The sequence below is a fragment of the Acanthaster planci genome, linkage group LG12 (genome assembly GCF_054643075.1).
Source record: "Acanthaster planci isolate LZ-2023a linkage group LG12, COTS_SCS, whole genome shotgun sequence".
NCBI lineage: Eukaryota > Metazoa > Echinodermata > Asteroidea > Valvatida > Acanthasteridae > Acanthaster > Acanthaster planci.
The window spans coordinates 4348546-4369166 of record NC_141788.1 but is presented as its reverse complement, the minus strand read 5'-3'; the positions used below and the strand labels follow the sequence as shown (position 1 = coordinate 4369166).

Below are 20621 nucleotides of genomic sequence, written 5' to 3'. Positions count from 1 at the left end.
CAAAGGCTGAACCACTAGAGATAGGTGATAGGGTGCTGCTGAAGCAGTGTGCATTCACTGATAGGCATAAGCTTCGAAACCATTACCGTGATGAGCCATTTGTTGTAGTTAAAGCGAACAGTGAACGGGATGTTTACACAATCCGACCAGTTTTCGGTGGACCCGAGTCCACTGTGAACCGTAAGTTGCTCGTAATGGACCCAAGAGGCAAAGAGTGGTTTGAGGAACCAACACTTTGGTTAGGAAGTGCCAATCCAACCTGTGAGTCCTCTGAAGATGAGGAAGGGTTACCTCTGTGGTGGAGGTTGCAGGTTAATGACCCTCCACTTCAATCAGTGCCTGAACCTATCAGTGAAAAGAATCCTGGGTCAACATCAGCCCCACGTAGGTCTAAGAGAGTGACTAAAGGGAAGCACAGAAATCCAGCACATTGGCCAGCACCAGCAAAGTAGCCGCATTATGTTCAGACATGTATGTATTTTTTTGTTTCCAAATTGTAGTTTGTGATGATAGAAGTTACTTTTACTGTTCTGATTGTTTTGAATGATAACATTGCAAGGTTTGCAACTCTGTGTGGTTATAGTGTGTTACTGTCACTTATTAACCATAACTTTGATATTAGTTTATGGGCTAAGAGTTAAATGATATAAGTTCAAGTATATGCACGTTTTCTTTTGAGTGTTTGATTTTATCAGTATTTGTATTAGCTAAACATGCAATCATCCTGATATGGCTACACATGTGTTTAGGTTTGGAACTTGAAATCGTTTGTTGGGTAGAAGGTTTGACACTCGTCATTCGAGGGCGCATGACACCAAGCTGGGAAGATTGTCAGGAAATGGAAAAGTGTATAATTTGTGTGGGTTTAATATCTTACATTTCTTATTCTGCTCCCCTCGTTCCTGGGATACTTTCCAACCTTATACAACTCAAATGGAACTATCTGTGGTATGCAATGGTGGAGGTCATGATGTTTACCTCACTTTCTAACCCAGTCCATTGTTTTAGGGGAACTTTCCCACAGTCCTGACCAAGTATTTTTAGAAACAGAATGCCGGTTTTCATTCTTTGGGAGATTCATCAAATTGGAGGTTGCAGGTTGTTGGACCCTGGGAGAAAATCTGCTGATCCTGCTGGTTAGCAGAGTTACACAATGAACCTTCAAAGATTTGACCAATGGGGAAGTTTATATGCAAATCAAACTTTGAGGAAGGGTTGGTCAAACTTGCAAGTGACCAATCATAGTCTTGATGGAAATGTCCATCAAGAGACTACAACAGGCATTTAAGGGCCTATTTTGGGGTCAAAATTCAGTCTGCACCACCATCCAGCAGACCACTGGTCAACAGCCCAACACTCAAGTCTACACAGTAGCCATATGGGGTGAGTTGCTGTCCTTAGTAATCTACCTGTGTGAAACTTCATTTTTAGATTCATTTTGATTACTCAGTATTATAGACTGTGTTATTTCTGATGTTGATTGACTTGTATTGTTAGCTTGTTTTTATGATCAATCACGATCATGGCATTGCGATCATGAAGTTATTTTACAGTGTACTCTTTTGTCCATTTATCCTGATTACCCCCTTTTTGGCACACTTGATTCAACAATGTCCTAGTTTGCAATTAAGGATGATGTTTGTACACCTTGTAAGGATAAATTTCTGTTCTATTATATAGCTCGAGTGGCATCTATGTTGAATTGTGTTGAGGCAGATGTACCCAGTAGTAGGAGAGAAGCTTAGCATATCCAGGTTAGCTCCGGAATTATATTGTATATTCCAAGCAGTTCACACTCTGACTTTTGCAACTGTTTTTATATGATTTTGTATGCCAAATTGGAAAGTTAGTAATTGCTGACCAACACAGATTTAGAGCATTTACTTGTGTGCTAAGTCATTTTATGATGTGTTGTGTGAAGACTACCAAGAAAGTGTTGTGTAATTGGTCGCATTCCTTCAGAAACAGCTGTGTTTTGGTTATAACAAGAACTCAAGGTTATACACTCCAACCACTGTGTATGACCCATGACTTTTTACTACCAGTGTGTGTGTGCACAGTATTTGCACCATGCAGGTTGTGTGTAGTAAGTGTATTATCTACTGTACATGTAAGTAATTGTGTTATTTTCCTAATATTACAGGGGTCCGTCCATCCGTCCGCCCATCGGTCTGTGGACCCATATACCATCCAATCAGTCTGTTATTCCTATTTTACTGAGGAGAGCTTCAATAAAGATTTTGTCAGTTGTAGAGTAAACAACAGAGACAGTGTCGTCGTCCGTTAATCGCGGTCGTATCAGTGAGAACCTTGCGCTTGCGGCGCAGAAACCTATCCGGCAGCCCGGCCGGATAATACGACAGAAATGATACACTGACATGACTTACATTGTATGTTACATGACCATCAGAGAGAAAGTGAAAGTGAAATGTTGATTGAGACTTGCGTGTAGTCACGGTTCAGTATGGTTTTGTACCGGTATCGTTTAGTTTAGTGTTGCACTGATCTGGTTATTTTCCCATCAAAATTTGAACCCTAGGACAAATAAACTGGGAAATTAGAAAAGATTCCTGTGCATTGAACATAGTGCATAGTAAATGAGACGTGAGAAATGTGCACAAAGTCTGCTATTCATACCACAATTGTTAAAAAAATTTGATTTCTGGAGTGCTTCAGATAAAATGTCTGTTATGAAATGAATTAATTTGTTGAAACTTGACAGTTCTCAATTGTGTGGAATTAATGAAGGGCTTGCCAAGCTTGGTGGTATTGCCTGGTTCTTCGATATTTGCTGAGCTCTCTACTGATTTTATATTACTCTAGACCCTGGAAGACATACAGATTTTTTTTTAGTAGCTGGTGGGTCTGAATTCATCAGGCCAAAACTAGCTTGTGTTCCCTGTTCCCTCTGCTAATCTAGAGAAAAAATACAGAAACTGTATATTTTTACCGGAAAAATGAGTGAAAATGAACAACTTTAGGGGCCAGTACACCCAAGCCTACATTTTGTGTAAATCATCCATTTTTATTTTCCTCGTACCGGTATTCTAAAAGCTGGTCAGCTGGAGAAAATATCTTTCTCTTGTGTACTTTTGTCCACAAACAACTGTTGTAAACAGTGGCATTAATTTAGACCTGTGGAAGTTGACTTGCCCGGCAATAGGAATTTAAAGGGCGGCTCACACCATATAACAAGTAGGTACATGTACATGTATGTATATTACAGTGTATTTAATCTGGCAATCACTTGCAGACTGTTACACAAGAGTGGGCCAAAAAAATTAACTGCTTGTTTGACTATCCTTCAACCCTTTTTTTTTTTTGCTAAATATATTTTAACAGCACACAGAACATTTATCCACCTGCCCATGCTAATGTTTCAGTGTAACATGAAGCTAAAAGTTTGTTTGCTTTTGTATCAAATTATCTTGGCAAATTAAATGAATCTTTTGAAGAGATTCAATGTGCTTGAACTGTTCCTTAATAATCCTCGAGTTTGAATGAATTCAAACCGTGAGTTTTTCCTCCAAATGCTAAACACTGTCCCATGTTTGTTGAACAAATGGTTGTTTTGACAGGACATTGTTTTTGTTCGGGAATTGTCCTTTGAAATGAGAAACAAAGTCGTTTCACCCAGTTGCCAGAGCATGCTGTACAGAAATTACACGTAATGGATTCCCTGAAAGGGCAACATATTTTATTAACTTATTGTTCAATTTGTGTTTTGAGTCACTCAGGGTCAGAAGTCATTGTCACCAGCTTTGGGGCTGGCATTAAGCTTTTGTTTGCCATGTTTGCTTTTTCCTTTTTTTTCATAATGGTTACTGAAATGTAAAGAAACTGATGAAGTTGCACAAAGGAGTATTCATTTGAAGAGTCTCGTCAGTTGATAGCTTTTAACAAAATTTTTGGGGGAGGATGGTGTTTGATAGGCTTCAATATTTGCAGTCATTTAAATTTCTTAAATATGGAAATGCCCAAGAGGAAGCAGTGCCTTTTCTCCCAAACAGATTAACAGAATGCTCCTTCAAATCTAATATTTCAGTGATTCCTTTCTGGCAACTTAAAAGTGCACTTGCTGGATATTTCCATGTATTTGCAGCAGTTCCTGCACTGCTTGTCCATTTACAAAGCTAATTGATTGTCATCAAATAAGTACATGCTTCAGTTATTTCAACCCCAGTTTAAGCAAATAATTTATTTGTTGATTATTCATGCAGTGTACTGTGTCTCAAACTTTCCTTTTACAACAGCCAAGTACATGTAATTAGGACCCCAACATTTGATCCTGTCTAGAGACACTGAGCAGGTACGTGTATGCCATAGACCGGGCTGCCGAGGGCCATCAAGAGCCTCTCCGCCAACGTTCACTAGTATTCGCACTATGGCCAACAAACATCGATCTCCTCTCTCTTTCTTTCTTCCCCTCTACGTCCCCCTTCCACTCCATCCATTGCTAGTGGGACCTGCACTCCTACTAAAGGAATGGTACAGTCCTCATATCCCCTTGGCTCAGGATGCGAGGCTGTAATGCATTCAGCTGGCTGGGGCTTTTTTTTGTCTGTTGGTCGGTCCAGTGCAGTGGTTAGGGAGATTACAGCTCAATTGGAACGTCGACTGTCGTAGCTGGCTTTGCCTTGTACTCTTCGCCCAACAAGCACGTGTGTTTATGACACTGCCATTGAGTACAAGTAGTGTGTTTAGCAAAACAGCTGACCATTCCACATGACACACATGCAAACCATCAAGGAGGATGAGTACAGGAATGGGATGGGTAACCGTGACGATGGGGATGGAGACAGGGAAGACAGCAGCAGCAGTACTGATCCTAGGGAAATACTGGCCACTGAAACGGGCAGGGCCAGAGCTGCTGACATCCTCCAGGAGTTTGAACTGACCACTGCAGAGTGTACCTGCAGTTGTCCCATCTACTGCAATAACAACAACAACGACGTGCCTTCCAGTTCGGCTCCCCCGCCAGTGGCCAGCACCACCACAGTGACCATGTCCAATAATGGGGACGTCGTCAAGCAGAAGAGGAAGAGCCTGTGGAGCCGGTCACAGCACTCCCGCCGGCTGAAGATGTTGGTACCTGGCAAAAACGGAGGTGGGTTTGCAGATGCCCAGGGGGGCAGGGCTACATTTTTGGGGTGGAAGTTAAGTAATGGTTGATCAACATTGACCTCTTTATTCTTTTGCACTGATGCATCTGTTTTGTTGAAAAATATGGAGTAGGCCTACATGTATCTTTCCTTTGACATCTTATAGCCATTCATCCAAGGTTCCTTCAGTTTGGTTGTTGAAAAGTATTCTTGATTGAACTTTACAATAGAGATTGCTTGTAACAATTTCAGATTAATACACGGACCAGTTCATGTGTAGCCAAAGACATTGTACATAGAGATTGTACATGTATACGTACATGTACCTTTCATGTCTCTTCAGACAAATTAATGTTCACATTTTTAAAAATGGCTGGCTGATTTGCCTTAAAATATACCCACAACTTGTGATACTTGTCATGTGAAAAGTGCACCTGTCTGCACATTATTCCAGGTTGCGCATGTACAAAAAATAGTTTACCCTAGTACTGGTATGTCCTTTACTGGAGCACTGGAGCACATCTACATTATCTTCAGTCTACATTGTCACACAACATTCAAAACATTGTTAGAAGTAGCAGGATACAGTGTGTAAACAGTAATAATTTACATGCACTAGAGAGGGGAACTTTAAACACATTGGGTTTATTGTAATTGTAATTTGTTAATTAGCAGATTCTGTTTCTTCCACTGTGGAAAAGATAAAACAAACTTGATCCAGACTTGCAGTGTGTGCGACATGGAATCCAAAGTAACCATCACAAACTGAAGTGAACTTAACACTGATTTGGCTTTCAAGTAATTTGCCTTCAAGCCTACAGGCAGCACAGAAATAACAGGGTCTAACTGTACGTGACCGTCATGCAGTATCTCCTGTCAAGAGTATTACGAATTATATTGTCTCTGTTAATCGTTGGCGCCACACTTGTTCTGCCAGTCAAATGATTGATTGGCCTGAGACTGATTCCCCCTTCCTCTCCCCAGCAGCAACGAGTACCACCAATAGAGGAGGTTTAGAAGCTCCAGGTTACCGTAGTACATGTAGCTATAGCAACGATGAGGCAGTACCTACAAATGGGGGCTGATCACACTCATTCGCTTGTTATGTCCTGCCCCCAGTTTGATGGATCTCAGGCCCAGTGTAAACCTCGCCTGCACCAGAACATGGGAGATGTTTCCTGTTTGACAGGTCATCAGACGCCATCATTCACAAATGGCAATGTTTTTGCAATGATGCGTTGGACTTCCTTTACATTTGTATTACCCAGGAGTAACAAAATGGCAGCATTTGTACTGAGTCTGAATGTCTTCCCATTACATGTATATCCATCACCATCGCCCTCCCTGGGCCCTCTCCTTTTACAAGTCTTACAAGCCATGACATTTTCCTGCCAAATTAGTGAAGAGATACAATAAAGAGGGACACACACACTTTCTCTCATGATTAAAAAAAAAAAAGCAGTGATAAAGTAAAAGGCGTACATGTCCTGCCGGGGGCATGTCAAAGTTTGGCTGGGGGATAGCTATCAAAAGGGGATTAACAGGTGTCTGTAATTATCTCTCCTTTTACTGTTTTATTTTTGATAGGCCAAATAGAGGTCTATTTTACATCCTGAATAGTCAATTTGACCGTGCCTGCACTTTGGTTGTCTTTTAATGCTTTGCACTCTTAACCCCCCCACCCAAAAAAGGTCAAAATAGCAAGTTCAACTCTCAAATGTACATCTGTATTCCTCTATCTGTAATACATCAAAAACTTTATATGATCAAGAAATAAAGCGTTTTATACATGTAACTCCAAAATGGCAATGTTTCTTTTCATTGTCAGAAGGAGCATTTTCATTTGAAAGTCTTGAGATCGATGCTGAAGGCAGAGACCAGTCACAAGGGAGATTGCTACCAGTCAGTGATGAACTCAAAGTTTAAGAACTCAGTAGCAATAGTATTGACCAGTGACTCTGAAATTGGCTCAAACCAGTCCACTTTTCTGCCCAGTTAGGAGACTTTACTCAAATGATTAAAAAGAAAAAAGATAAAACAAAAACAAATACAATCAATCACACAATTCCCTCCTCAGCAACAGCTTAGCATTAAGTCATCTATTGTGCAAACCTTGCTCAAAGTTGTGTTTTTCTTATTTTTTTCGGAACAATTGTTTGCACCATGCTTTGCCATCGCCGTACAAGAAATGGTGCATGTGTAGGGAAGGGCCTTCTACCGATTCATCTATAGAGAGACAAAATAGTATTTGATTTAAATGGTTCATTGAAAGAAAATTCCAATTTGGTCACTGACCAAACTGAAGAAACATTTCACAGTGATTTAAAAAGGATCTAAAAATGTCCTAAAAATTGGAAGAAAAATAGTTATTGTGCCACAACATGAGGTAGTTCATTAAAAAGGATTATAAAAAGGTGTAAAAGCGTAGCTAAAGCATAGTGAAAGATAAAGCATCCATCATGAGGACAAGAGAAACACATTTAAACCACACTTAAACCGGAAGAAATTAAAGACAAAGACTAAAACCAGAGTAAAAACCTAATTAGAGAAGGTAAAAATCCACTCCAGTAACAGTGTTAAGTAATAGATGCTTGACCAGAGAACACTAGTTCAGCAAAATATTTCATATCTTCAAGTTCTAACTGCCAGCACTACAAATATTCCCACAGCTCACATCCTGGGAAGGAAAGGGTTCAATTGGTGATTAATCATTTGCAGGAGAATTTGGAAATCATCCGCGGCCTTTGCTTTACAACTACATGTACCTGAATCTTGCCTATGCATTCTTGGATATCCAGCCAACTCGAATGTCAGCCAATGAGGTTTTGTGGGGGGGTGGAATTAAATCATGACAAATGTTCTCTTGTCATGAGACAACTTATCATTTGTCATTCTCTTCTCTGTTGAAAATGTCATTCTCTTCTCTGTTGAAAATGTCCTTCATCAAACATTTCTTTCTCCGCTGCTCTTCATCCACATGTAGTTGTATTTATGTATCCATACATCTGATGCTTATCTGAAATGCACATTAACCTTTTCCTTACTCTTTTCAACTGAATAAAATTTCGCCATCCTAAAATCTTTGTCGTCAGGCAGGAACTTGTGTGTTGTCACACATGTTTAAATGACTTTATCATTAACCTAAAAATAAAAAAAAATCTGGTCTTGGGACTCTGACTACATTGTATATGTATCCAATTTCTCTGACATTTTTATTTGACTGGTAGGTCAGAGCAAATTTATCCACAAGAAGATACAAGCACGTGACTTGGCAATGCTCTTGATTATTACTGTACGCCATCCTTAGATTTTGTTTTTTCATTGCTGTCTTTAAAAAGTAATTTTTTGCCTCACTCGGCTCCCTGGATAAGCAGTATTGAAATGCCTAGACTAAAATCATTGGGGAAAGGTGGGTAGTCTTTCACATAGGCACGTGCATGCATTTGTCCATGTTGGCAGAAGACAGCCTGCCTCTGATTTATAAATGTACAATGTTGCTGAAAGTGTACCCGCTACGGGATTGTGTTATGTGTTACGGGACACTTTGACCCAATTTGTTTGTTTGCATTCTGCCATCAGAGGGACATACGGACAGATGTAAGAGCAGAGTTGATCATTACGAGGATAATTATAGATACGCAATCGTGCACATGTACAGGTAAATTGAGTACACCACTACAGTCTCAGAGCCCGCTGAAAATGACGTTATAGAATCTTTCCTTGCAAATACTGGCATTTCACAATAACGCGCCTCCAAGAGTTTGCAACGCCTTGGCCAATCACAATGTGCAAAATCTGTCGACCCAATGTGCGTTTGGAAAGCGGCCGACAGATTTCGCGCATTGTGATTGGCCAACGCATTGCTATTGTGAATCGCCCATATTAGGGAACTGAATATTGAAAAGTGCCTTGATCTGGTAGTGCAGGTACATGTACATATCTCTCAGAACTTTCTCTCCTTATTTGACGCTTAGTATCTCTCCCCATATCCCTCTCCTTGCACTCAATCCTCTCATTCTGTATAATACTGCCTCCCTCGGTGTCCGTTGCAGTCTTCATCCTGTTTCACTTTTTATTCCCCATGCAAAGCCCCCTTGCATTCAATCTTCCTCAGCCAGGTGAAAAAAAAAAGAAAAAGGAGGCAAACAATGCCAGGCTGTTTAGGGAGACGTTAATCAATTCAGGATCAGTTACCGGAGCTTTCTCAACTCTCTCCCGGCAAGCAGACCTGTGGGGTGTAGCATTACACCCTGATTTCATTAGACCCTAATGCCGAATTTTGTCTTGAGCCAGGTGAGCCAATCATATTGACTAGGGTGACCACAGATAAGTGAGTCTCCAAAATGCAACTGAGGTGAGCCTTTCATAAAAGTCCATGATGTTTTCCTTTTTTATGTCAAGCTCTGTCTTGCGCTCCAATGTGGGAAGGGAAGTGACAAACACATTGGGTCACTGCACCCTTTTACAAGAATGCCTTTTTTTATGGCTAACAACTTATCGGGCTAGCAAGGCACATGCACTTGTGGAAGAGGCTGAATCCACTTCCAGTAGGTGTATACATTACTACAAGCCATAGCCACAGAATTTAGACAGGTACAAAGTGCTGACCATATTTAAGACCCTGACATACATGTACATAAATGCACATACATGTAGCGCAGGAAAAAGAAATAAGTAAATTACTGGAGACCCCCCCAAAAAAAGGAACAAGACATTTCAAAGTCCAGAACACATTGAGATCAAGGTAATGTTCAGTCTGTATATCTCTCTGTTCTTCATGTTCATCTCATTAAATTACGTTGGGCAGACCTCAAACCTAATTGTTTTTCCCTTTTATTTGCATTCATGAGTCATACTTTCAAATCTGCATTGTGCGGATTCTGTTGAGTGAACCAATAATTTGGAGGTCGAGTGGTTAGCAGGCTCTGTCAGGGCACAGATCAATTGGAGGAACATAAATTTGGCATATGTGTGCAGTCACAAACAGAAAATTGCATTGAATTTCATTCAAACTCAATACTAGTTCCTTTCTTGAGGTACAGTACCTGTACTTGCCCTGGCAAATAAATTTTACGGTATCCTTTGTGGTGCATTAACAGAATGCCCTACGAAACAGTAGTATACTGTAAAATTCATGTTCATCTCTGGCATTTTCCGCTCAAGAATACCCTCATATTGTGAGCCATTCAGGTTTATCATTCTGTTCAGTTGGATTAATTTCCTTCTGCTGACAAAGATGGATATGACAGCTCTCAGCATTTCTGGCAGACGTGGGCCAATTTTACAATGTATTTGTACCCTAGCCATCAGGACTCTCCAGAAAATTATCAGAATAATTCCCTTCAGTATTAATCTTTCCAGATTTATGGCAGGGAAATGGATTCCCCTCTACTTTTACTACTGCTGAGAAGAAAAAAATCAGGCTCCAGCCGTCGTCCTCTACACCACTATTGACAGTAAAAATTCTTCTAAGCAGGTGTGGAGTTGACTTGTATGCATGCACCAGGGAAACCTACATGTAGATTGCTTTTTGCCTCTCCAGTTTTGGTCCCCAGAAAATCGGGGCTTGCATTTGAAGTGTTTCCTCAGTGTGTGCTTGTGTGGGCAGCTCATACGTATATGTTGCCCTTTTTTTTCTCCTCCTCTTGCCGTTTTAATTTGGAATTCCGGATGCCTCGGCGAGTCATGTTGGGTTGTGGATCAGTGAGGGTGATGACTTGATGGCGCGCCTTGTCCATTGCCCTGTGTGCCAGTCTTCTCAAGGATGAGGCCTTGCGGGAGGGTACAACCGGAGGCTCAAAAATGGGTCAGCCACCAGAGCTGAGCCCATCCGGGTAGGGTAAGTTGATGCACGGTAAGGATGCTGCGCCGGTGCCATCTTCATTGCCTGATTAGTACCGTCTCCTCAAAAAGATGAAACAGCTGAAGAGGATGGCTGGATTGTTCACTGCTGAGGATGATGAAATTCGGTCTGCTTCTGGGCAGTGGCTAGGTGACGGTGATGGCTTGATGCTGTGCCTTTCCCTGCTACCCTAAAAATGCCCTGTCTTTGGGGACGAGACCACAATGGAGGGTTGGAAGGCTCAAAATACAACGTTGGGTAGGCCAACAGATGCGTAAGCAATTGGGAACCAGAGTTAAAAATCAAGCTGGATGCACTTGTTTCATATGAAAACTGTGCTTGTGAAAGGTTGTTGCTGATGCTAAATGTGGGTATCTAAGTTTTAGGACAGCTGTACAGACTGAAACGATCGGATCACTGAGTAAATATTATTTTGAACAGCCAAACAAACTTAAAACTTCAAATCTTGTTTTTGGTATTTTTAATTTTGATTTTCAGTCATAATTATGACAATCAGACACTTCTGCAGACAAGTTCCCCCCCCAAATGTTGGAACCACTTCATAAAAACTGACCTCGACTTATTGGCATACACTTCTTCCCTGTAGCTGCTGAATAACAAGATCACCCAGAGAAGCAATCAAACAAGAAATATTTCCATCTTGCAGGCATCTCAGTCATATAATACCAAGCAGAGAGACAGAAAAAAAATTGTGGAAGAGTAGAACAAAATGAAGTAAAGATTGCCCTTGGGTGAAAACTATAATAGTCGGGCTGGTTGATGAAGACCATATCACCTGGTGCTTTGAGGCTCTAGGGTCTGGTACATGTACTCTTGTGCTGTGGGGTGTTCTAGTTGAATTTTGCGTGGAGCATATCCCAGGCAGGTGATTGTCTTTCCTATTTACTCGCCTCCGAAGGAAACACTTGATCCAGGATTTATTTACTGTCAGGGCAGTTATGATTAAGAGAAGCTGAAAAATGCTTCACAAGCGATATTTGGCCTTGTGGATAGCTTGTTTGTATATTCGGTTCCCTTTTGGGTTTTGTTTCTTAACGGTGATGCTGTTTCTCAAAGTTCTAAATTTAAAGTGCTTTTTTCTGTCTATTGTTTACCCTACAGTATGTTCATAATTATCAGTTGTGATCCTTAAAAGAGCAATTAAGCAAGTTGTTCATTAAACCCTTCATCGACTGAACAAAACGTTTCAACAATATTCAGCCTATTTTTGAGCAAATGAAACAAAGCTGAAGTTTCAGTGTTAGCAAAGATTTGATCATTTGCTTTTCAACCATTGCTTTGCTTACACCGAAGACAACCATGTTGTTCTGAAGGCCAGTTTTCCACATATTAGATAAATTGCAGTGGATTGATCAGGCATTCCTGTGATTCTGATTATTGCCATGAGGGGCTTCTAGCGGCCAATCAATAATGGCTTCACTGTACCAAACCGAGTTTTGCCCCAACTCACTCATTCATGCATGCGTGTCTTCTCTCTGGCACAAATTTGCCCGATGTCTCAGCAGTATGCCTAACAACAGGTGAAAGAATGGAATGAGTTTTCGATCAAACCAATCTGAATGATCTAGCAAAGAGTATCTTCAATATGAACTCTCCAGCTGGTGATATTTGGGCAATTTCTCCAGTTAGAGTGAATGCATAAAGGCTTCCTTTCTTTCACTCTCCAGTTTCCTTTTTTTTTGTCAGTGAGGTGTTTGATAGTATAATTTTTGGTTCAATAGGCCTATTTGTTGCACTGTAGACTTTTCAGAAGGTTCTTTTTCCTGACACCGGGGTTTGTTTGTAACTACCGGTACTGATGTGACTCTATTATGAGGGGTTCAAGTCCCTCTTGTTGAGGTGTTTGTGTACACGTCCATCCTCAAGCATAATAACCAAGTCGAGCAGGGATGTGATTTCTCAGGTTTTTTTTCCTGTTTATATGATTGCACATTTTGGAGGTTTTAAATTGCTAATTTTGCTACATTTTTGCTCATTGCACAAAAAATCTAGTGCAGGGTTTGGGTAATCTTAGCCATCTGTGAGAGAACTGTGCTCTTGCTGATTGCATGTAAAGCTCTAAAAGGCTCATTTGCATAACTTCTCTGCAGGTGTTTTTAGGGTGATAACTGAAATCTTGAGTCTTGGTTTACCTACATGTAGGCCCTACTTTTATTTGGGTTTTCATCTTTGAATCTGATCTTTTCATGTTCTCATTCTCTCTTGAAAACCTCAGAACATGTAGTGCAGAGTTTGTGTGGAAGCAATTAGTTCAGGAGCAGCACAGTCTTCAAGTTAATGTGAAACAAAACCTTTTTGATTTTTGACCCACCATGCAAAAATTTTTCCAAGGTTGGTTCACCACAAGTGTGCAACGACTGAGACACTGTTACTCAGCACCCTCACTTGCAAGAACATTTCTTCTTTGTGAACAAAACAAAAAATCTCCTGCAGAATATCTGATAACATTGATCAAATGTAGCCCTGAACAGAAGTGCATCATTCGGTTCAGTCAACATTAGAAAAAAAAAAGCCTGACAACAGGAATCGTTGGCTTAATCAAGATTAAGAGGTACAGTATGTATGATTATGTACATGTATGCAGGTTGAAATACTGAGTTAGATTTATACATGTTCAGAGAAGCTGAGTATAGACATGTACATTTGTAGCATAATTTCAGGAATTTGCAGGATTAGAAAGAATCTCAGTTATAAAAATTGCATAAATTATGTACATGTATTTAAAAAAGTTAAAAATTTCTATATTGCAAGTATCAATTTCCTTACATAGAAATTAGTGTGGAACAAAGAGATAAAATTTAGTTTCCCCCAGTCTTGTGTTTTTCATGTCATTACATTCTGTGTAAAGTACATCCCAAAAACTGAAATAAATGAAATGATGACGGAGTTCCAAATGGGTCACAGCGACAACTGTTGTAATACAGTACCTGTTCTGCTTCGTTCATATGGTAAGAAGTATTGCTTTAGTGAAGGGATGAAAGAATGTAGCGGGCATGTACCGTATGCAGCAAGAAGTATCCCAGGACTGGATTTTTTTCCTGTCGTGTAAGCAGTCCCTCAGCCACGACAGGTTTCTAGTTACACTCTTGGATATTCATTCCATGTAGTTGACTACATGGGTTTCTTCTCACACATTTTATGCCCATTTCAAGCAGTTGACGACTGAGGCACCTTGTTGGGTGCATAGCCTGCAGATGGCTCAACTGCAACTAATCTAACATTACAGAACTATTTGGAAAGACTTTGGTTGACTGGAGCAGCAGATATGGAGACCAAATATGTGGGAAAAGACGGATAAGCCATGGTACATGTGCATGTATTTGTCAGTGCAAAATTGGAGTTTTTATATATGTCTTCTTCCTCGGTTTTACTGAACATTTCAGACAACTGTAAATTCTGTTGACTGTACTCCCTGACACCATGATAGACTGTGTTCGTGATAACCATATCAAATCTCAGTTGTAATGTAGAGGTCAGTTATGCTTTCGCTAGTAACCATCGCTGGATGTACTGTCGTGTCAGTGTCTTTTTGCTGGCTGTAGTTGCAAGCTGTTAGCTGAACAATAAACTGTCGCGATGGATCCAATGCCCATCCAAGGGGGAATTAAGGTACTCACTACAGTTGTTAAACGCCGATGAAACTGCCGCATAATTACCCGCACAAAGAGCTTTGCAACCCCCCCTTCCCCCACCGGAACAAGATGTTGACAGGGACTGAGAGCCCCGTCTCATGCTGATTGGCACAGTTTTATATTAAAGGAGATGATGATATTGACCATGCCTTTCAACTGTCTCCCATCATGCCTGACTGAGTTCAAGGCTAAAAGGGATCATGGATGTGACTCCCGTTAGGCTTCCCGCATACATATAAGGCTTCAAAGCTGTCTCCCAAGTGCACTTTCATCATCCATATGACCCAGCTGTTATATTGAAAGTGACTTTCAACAGCACATTCCACATACATGTATGTTGCCATCAAAGCAAATAAATATACATTTGCTACAAGGATATCATACATATGTAGACATGCTGGCACAAATAGCGTAATTTGTATGCTTTGTTTGGAGTGTACAGAATAGCTTACTGGTATGCACATGTTGAGTCTTTGTTTTCATAATATGTGGATGCTTTTGTGCAAGTTGACATGAAAATTCAAACTTCAAATTACCAGGCTTACCGGTTAAACTCCAAATTGATCTGAGAGAGTGCAAGTACATGTAATTTTGTGATGATTGTGTCGGGTAGAGACTGGGCACACAGAATGTACATTTTGCATTGTACCATACTCTCAGTGGTCAGCCCAGCAAAGATTAACAACCAGAATGCCTGGGTTGTTACTTGTGCATCCATTACATGTTCTTTCCCCCAGCTTCTGTCAAGCTGGGCCCAGCAGAGTCCGTAGACGAACTCTCTGCAGTACAGGTGCTAAATATAAGTCCTCCTGTATTGCAGGAGACAGCTGTTTCTATTGGATTAGCAGAAATATGACTGACATCTGACTCTGTAGGCCTGCAGAGCTCCATTCGAAACCATACCTTTGGGAGGAAGCTGAATTTTAATTTTGGAGACTTCAGAAAAGTTATGGAAAATTTCGATTTGGAGATATTTTTAGCTATTTATAGACATTGCCAAACTTTCCTTTCAAGTATCAATATCACCAAATTAACAGCAAGTGCTAGAAAGACCTGTTAATTGCAAAAACCAAAACCGTTTTTTACTACATGTACTACACATTTTTTTGAAAGGGGATGACAAAAAGACTGAGTTGATTTTACCAAACAGGGGAAAATGTAAGTTTATAAAAATTACGTCAAGAATGTCATCAAAAAAATTACATCAAGAATGTGGTTTTAATAAAAAAAATACACTCACCGTGAAGATTATATGCCTGATATGCCTAGATCTTATTTTTGTATGATTTCACATCTGCATAAGCCAAGTTCTATGAGTAAACATGTACATCTGCTTTTCCTTCTTTGCTTTGCATCAGCTGTAAGAAGAGATTATCTACATGTATACCATGATAAATCAGGCAGTATGTATTTTCCCATAATAGTCTCCCATAACATCATGTAAGAAGATATTGACAAGAGAATAATTAAGATGATAAAAACAATCAGAATCAACACAACCTTATCTTCCATCTGTTAGACATATGATTTTGACTTGGAGGCTTGAAGACAGCCCAAAATTGTGCATGAGTGACGCACAAACCCATGTTTTTCATTAGCCCTGCCAGTCATGCATGAAATGAGGCACTGGGGCTGCTGTAAATCTCCTGATTAATCATGCAGAGCCAAACTCCAACACGAATCTGAATTTAATTCTTGGTTCTTAAAGGTGTTTTTTTTTTTAAAGTGGCTCTGTTTTTAGTGCAGAGGCAGCTACATGTGGTGACTGTAATGTTTGTGTTCTTATCTTAATTGTGAAAACATCTTGCATCTATATTGTACAATGTACATGTATGTGTACTCCATTGGAACATGACAGAACAGCTGCTTTTTTGCAGTTTTTGTGTCAAGTTCATATACATGCATGTATTGTTACAGTTCAAATGGTGCAGGCACACTAAATGCAGTGGCACATTCACTGTATTACATGCAAGATAAGCCCAAATTTTCAAAGTCCAAACGTTCAAGACATGGGCGTGGCCATGATTTTTTCTCAAAAGGGAAATCCCTCATTCCATGGGGACAATTTCCCATGGGGGTATTAAAGAATACCTCAGCTGTGACTAGATTAACCATTAACAGTGGAAGAGCGTCAAATCGCATAGCTTTATTGTCAAATTCACCTCTCTTGACGTTTCTTCCTTCCCCAACCCTTTTAATTGTTTTCTGGGGGTTGCAAATGCCCCCCCTTGCCCCCTTGTAACGTTCATGCATGGAGGGATGTTTTATTCCCCCCATGGTTCAAGAATCTTCTTTTCTCTTTAGCCTTTTCAGGACACGGACGGTTTGTTTTGTCAGTCCAGCAGTCTGCATTAAAAAAAAATCTCTTCATTGATAACAGCCAAAGTCTCCACACTTTGAATAAATCTGGGCTCATCTGTAACCATCCACACTCTCTTACATTAGGCATTCACCTCTTTTGGAGTCAACTGCAGAGTGCTTAAAAGTGCACCTTTCTGTAGAGTGGTATTATCATTAAGTTAAACAAATCAAGCTAATTGACCCTATCAACATCATGTCTGGTTGACAGAGTGACCAATTCAACAGCCAGACCACCCTGGCTTAAAACGTAGCCCAGTGCTTAAACCAACACCAGAACATCATGGCCTTCTGGTTTATGACCACTCATTTGTAATCATTAACAAGCTCCAGATTGCCGCCTGTACTGTGTAAGAGGAAAGGATCTTAAAGGGAGAGTGGGCTGTTCTGTAGGTCTCCTTTATCATTTTGGTGTCAAGAATTTCAGCTATGCTTAGCTCTTCCTCTTTGGTGAACTGGGTGAAGGTCTGAGCCCTCTCAGGCATGTTTTGGCATTGTGGGGACACTCACTTTTGAATTTGCTGACTTGATTCCATCATGAAATTTATGGAAATTTGTTGCACAAACATTTAAAATCCTTAACAAGTACCGGTAGTGTTTTTGAAGAAGGAGAATGCTGCCCTGGAAAATTGTTCAAATCATGCCATCAATTTTCACTTGCATATTGTGGCTTATCGGTACATTCCAGACTAGGGTAATTCAGAACCAGTATTCCTAGAGAAGAGAATATTGCTCAACAAATTTGTAAGCTGGGAACCAGCCATAAGAAGTAGACAGTAAATGTATACCACATTTTGGCTGGTAACCCGATCCCACTAAGCAGACCTCCTTTTGTACCGTGCTTGTTGTGCTTGGCAGGTTGCAAACTCCCAGTCAGGTTAATTGGAGAGCCAGAGATGATGCTGGCTCTGATTTTGCTGATGTGGTCTTGTAGTTGTCAAGCCATGACAGCCTGTGCAGGACCCCCATGAAACTTCAGGAATGCAAATTAAAACCCCAGAGATTTGTGGCAATCCAAAAAAATCCATGTCAAATATTTACGGTTTCTGGAACAAAGAGGGCCATCACAGCAGGTCCAAATTGTCTCTGAAGATCATTTGCAAAACACACAGGATTTATGGGCAGGGAGATAATGGGCTCCATCACAGTGAAAGTTGAGGCATTTGATGTCACCATTGCAGAGTATATGTGAAGTGTGCTGTTGCTTATACAGAATGTGCTCTGTTCTGACACAATTTCTGAGCAGAAAGTACAGACTTTATACAGGAAAATTAATTTTCTTTGAAATACAATATAACATGCAGGCCTACGGGTAGTACCAGTACATATTTCAAACAACTGATGTGCAGGGAATGAACAGTGTACTACAGTATGCCAAGATTTGAGACATGATGGGCGTCACTTTTTAATGTTATTGTCATTTCAAATGCTGATGTTAATACAAGTAACACTCTACCGACTGAGCTAGACATACTGGCAATGGTTGCCCCCTGCATTTGTTTACCTTTTATGATATGTTTATTTGTTTCCTTTGTCCCTGGCATCTTTAAAACTTGTTCTGTTTTGAGCTTTAAATTGTTTATACTGTAAAGTTCCTTTCATGCGTGCTTGTGTTGTTAAGATGTAGGCCTAATTGTGTTATTTCTGGTGCTGTAATATACATGTGCATATGTGTATCCATAGGGGTAGGTAAAATTCAGCTTTCTTGCTGCAGAGTAAGATGTTACAAAGTTAAAGTGGTATGAGATGATCCTGCATGGCCTCAGGTATTGAGTCATGTTCTTTTAATAGACTCCCAGAAGCCATGCTCTTATCTTCGTCCATCAGCAGTCTGTCCACTGCTGTCCCTCATGGTGCAGTGCTCTGGAGAAATCTTATTCCTCCTCTTTTCTCTCTGTCTCTCTCTCTCTCTCTCTCACTTGGCTCAATGTATGAGCATATATGCATGATAGCAGCTACCTGTCAGGACTGAAATCACCCGCTGGATCACTGGAATAAATCCCATGATTTGAAGTGCAGAATGGACCCAGTATGGATGGTGGCATAATTGAGGGGCGGGGGTGTGGGTGGAGGTAGGAGTCATGGCAAGGTGTGGCTCCTCTGTGCATGTGGCCTCTGTCTTGTGACTTTGTGTTGGTCATGCCTCAAACAAGAACTTTCTAATGTTTGAAGGTACACCTAAATCCATCAGCTGATTTCCTGATACTTTCATTCACCTGTACTTCCTGTGTTTGGTGTACGTACACATAACTTTGTAAGTCATTACAAAATAAGAAAATGCTGTTTGAAGTCTTGTGCCACTTTGAAATTCCTCCCTTTTTTCTGACTTCTATATGCATGCCTGCATCAGGCCCTCCCCCATAAAATTAAGGCCCCTCCCCCTTTCTTTTTCTCTGCCACTGCCTGTGGCTGTGCATCTGTATGTATTTGTGTCATTCATTCCCATGAAGTTTTCTTGAATTTTGCAGTTGCATCTCTTCATGCATTTTTTTATTCCTGCAACAGCGCCTGGTTTGTTTCTTTCACTAACATTTGAGAGACCTTGGACCACTCTGAAACTGAGGCAATTTTAGACTTGCGTGCACATGTAGTTGCTTTTTAATTTTGTAAATTCATAAAATGCATCCCCCCTGTTTGTCTAGTGAGTCTTTGCCTGAAATTCGAGCTGCATATTTTTCACAGGTCTCCCTCTGCATTAACAACTGTGAATATTTTAGATGAGTTTTTTCCCCTTGTTTTCTTTCAAACAATTTTAATCCAGGTAAATGTCCCCCAGCATTGGATTGAATTTTTTTCTTCCGAGAGCGAAAAGAATGTCACTTATCAAAGACTGAGTCCGCAGCTGAAGATTTTCTAATTTGAGATCTTCCAGTCTGCTGAGTCTTGGCTGTGTGCTGGCCATATGGGTGAACATCCGTCATTAATCAGATGTTTTCAGAATGTTTTTTATAGCAACAACAAAAAAGAAAAGAAAAATTTTAAAGGGGAAATAGAGGAGATGCATGTGAGGGAAACATCCGATATGCCACAGATTTGGAACCTGCTAATATCACTATGAATTTCAGCACCATGAATTTGCAGTTAATTTGCAGTTTCACTGTGAAATTGTTTTTTCACCGCAACTTCATAGCAGTTCACATCGTGAAAACACCGTGAAAATAATCCTGGATGTGACCCCGGCCTTGCCGACACCTTGAGGTCAAGTGAAAACACCGTGAAAATGCAGTGAGCCCATCTAGGGGGCCTTCCTCATAAAAATTTGCCGTGGGCTAATCCTTCAAATGCTTTACGGACCCATTATCTGAATCCCTCATAAAAAGTACCATTACCTGTCTTCTTACTGTGGTGGTGACAGGTGTAAATGTACACTGAACACCCCAATCACAATGTTCGCGTCCTTGCAATGTACGTGTAATCCCGGCCAGGTTGTTCATACACTACTTCATGGCCTGTAGCAGAATGAGAACATTGTAGGGACTTCAGCAAAATGACTCCCCACAAATTATGTCACCTCACAAAAACATTTATTTCAATTTTCTGGCATATCTGTGATTTATATTTAATTTGCTTGAGTAGAGTTATACTCATGAATATTCTGGAAATTCATAATTCCCATGGACATTTATGATTACTCATCGACAATTAAACAACAGTCAGCACCGAGTG

The 20621-nt window shown here is 40.4% G+C and overlaps 1 protein-coding gene and 1 long non-coding RNA gene across 4 annotated transcripts in view; both read left to right on the top strand.

Moving 5' to 3' along the window:
* The window catches only part of slc4a11 (solute carrier family 4 member 11), a 96776-nt gene that overhangs the window by 24862 nt on the left and 51293 nt on the right, over positions 1-20621 (top strand). The window contains exon 1 of one of the 3 annotated variants that reach the window (XM_022251978.2): positions 4471-5107. The exons of the other annotated variants lie outside the window; for them this stretch is intronic. Within the exon in view, the coding sequence (XP_022107670.1) occupies positions 4726-5107 (382 nt within the window). The 5' untranslated portion in view covers positions 4471-4725. Of the gene's footprint in view, positions 1-4470; positions 5108-20621 lie in introns of those variants that run through there. 3 annotated transcript variants of the gene reach the window in all.
* Positions 1360-2262, top strand: LOC147797069 (uncharacterized). Its single transcript, XR_015427432.1, has 2 exons — positions 1360-1754; positions 2144-2262. It is a non-coding gene; the product is annotated as an uncharacterized LOC147797069 (long non-coding RNA).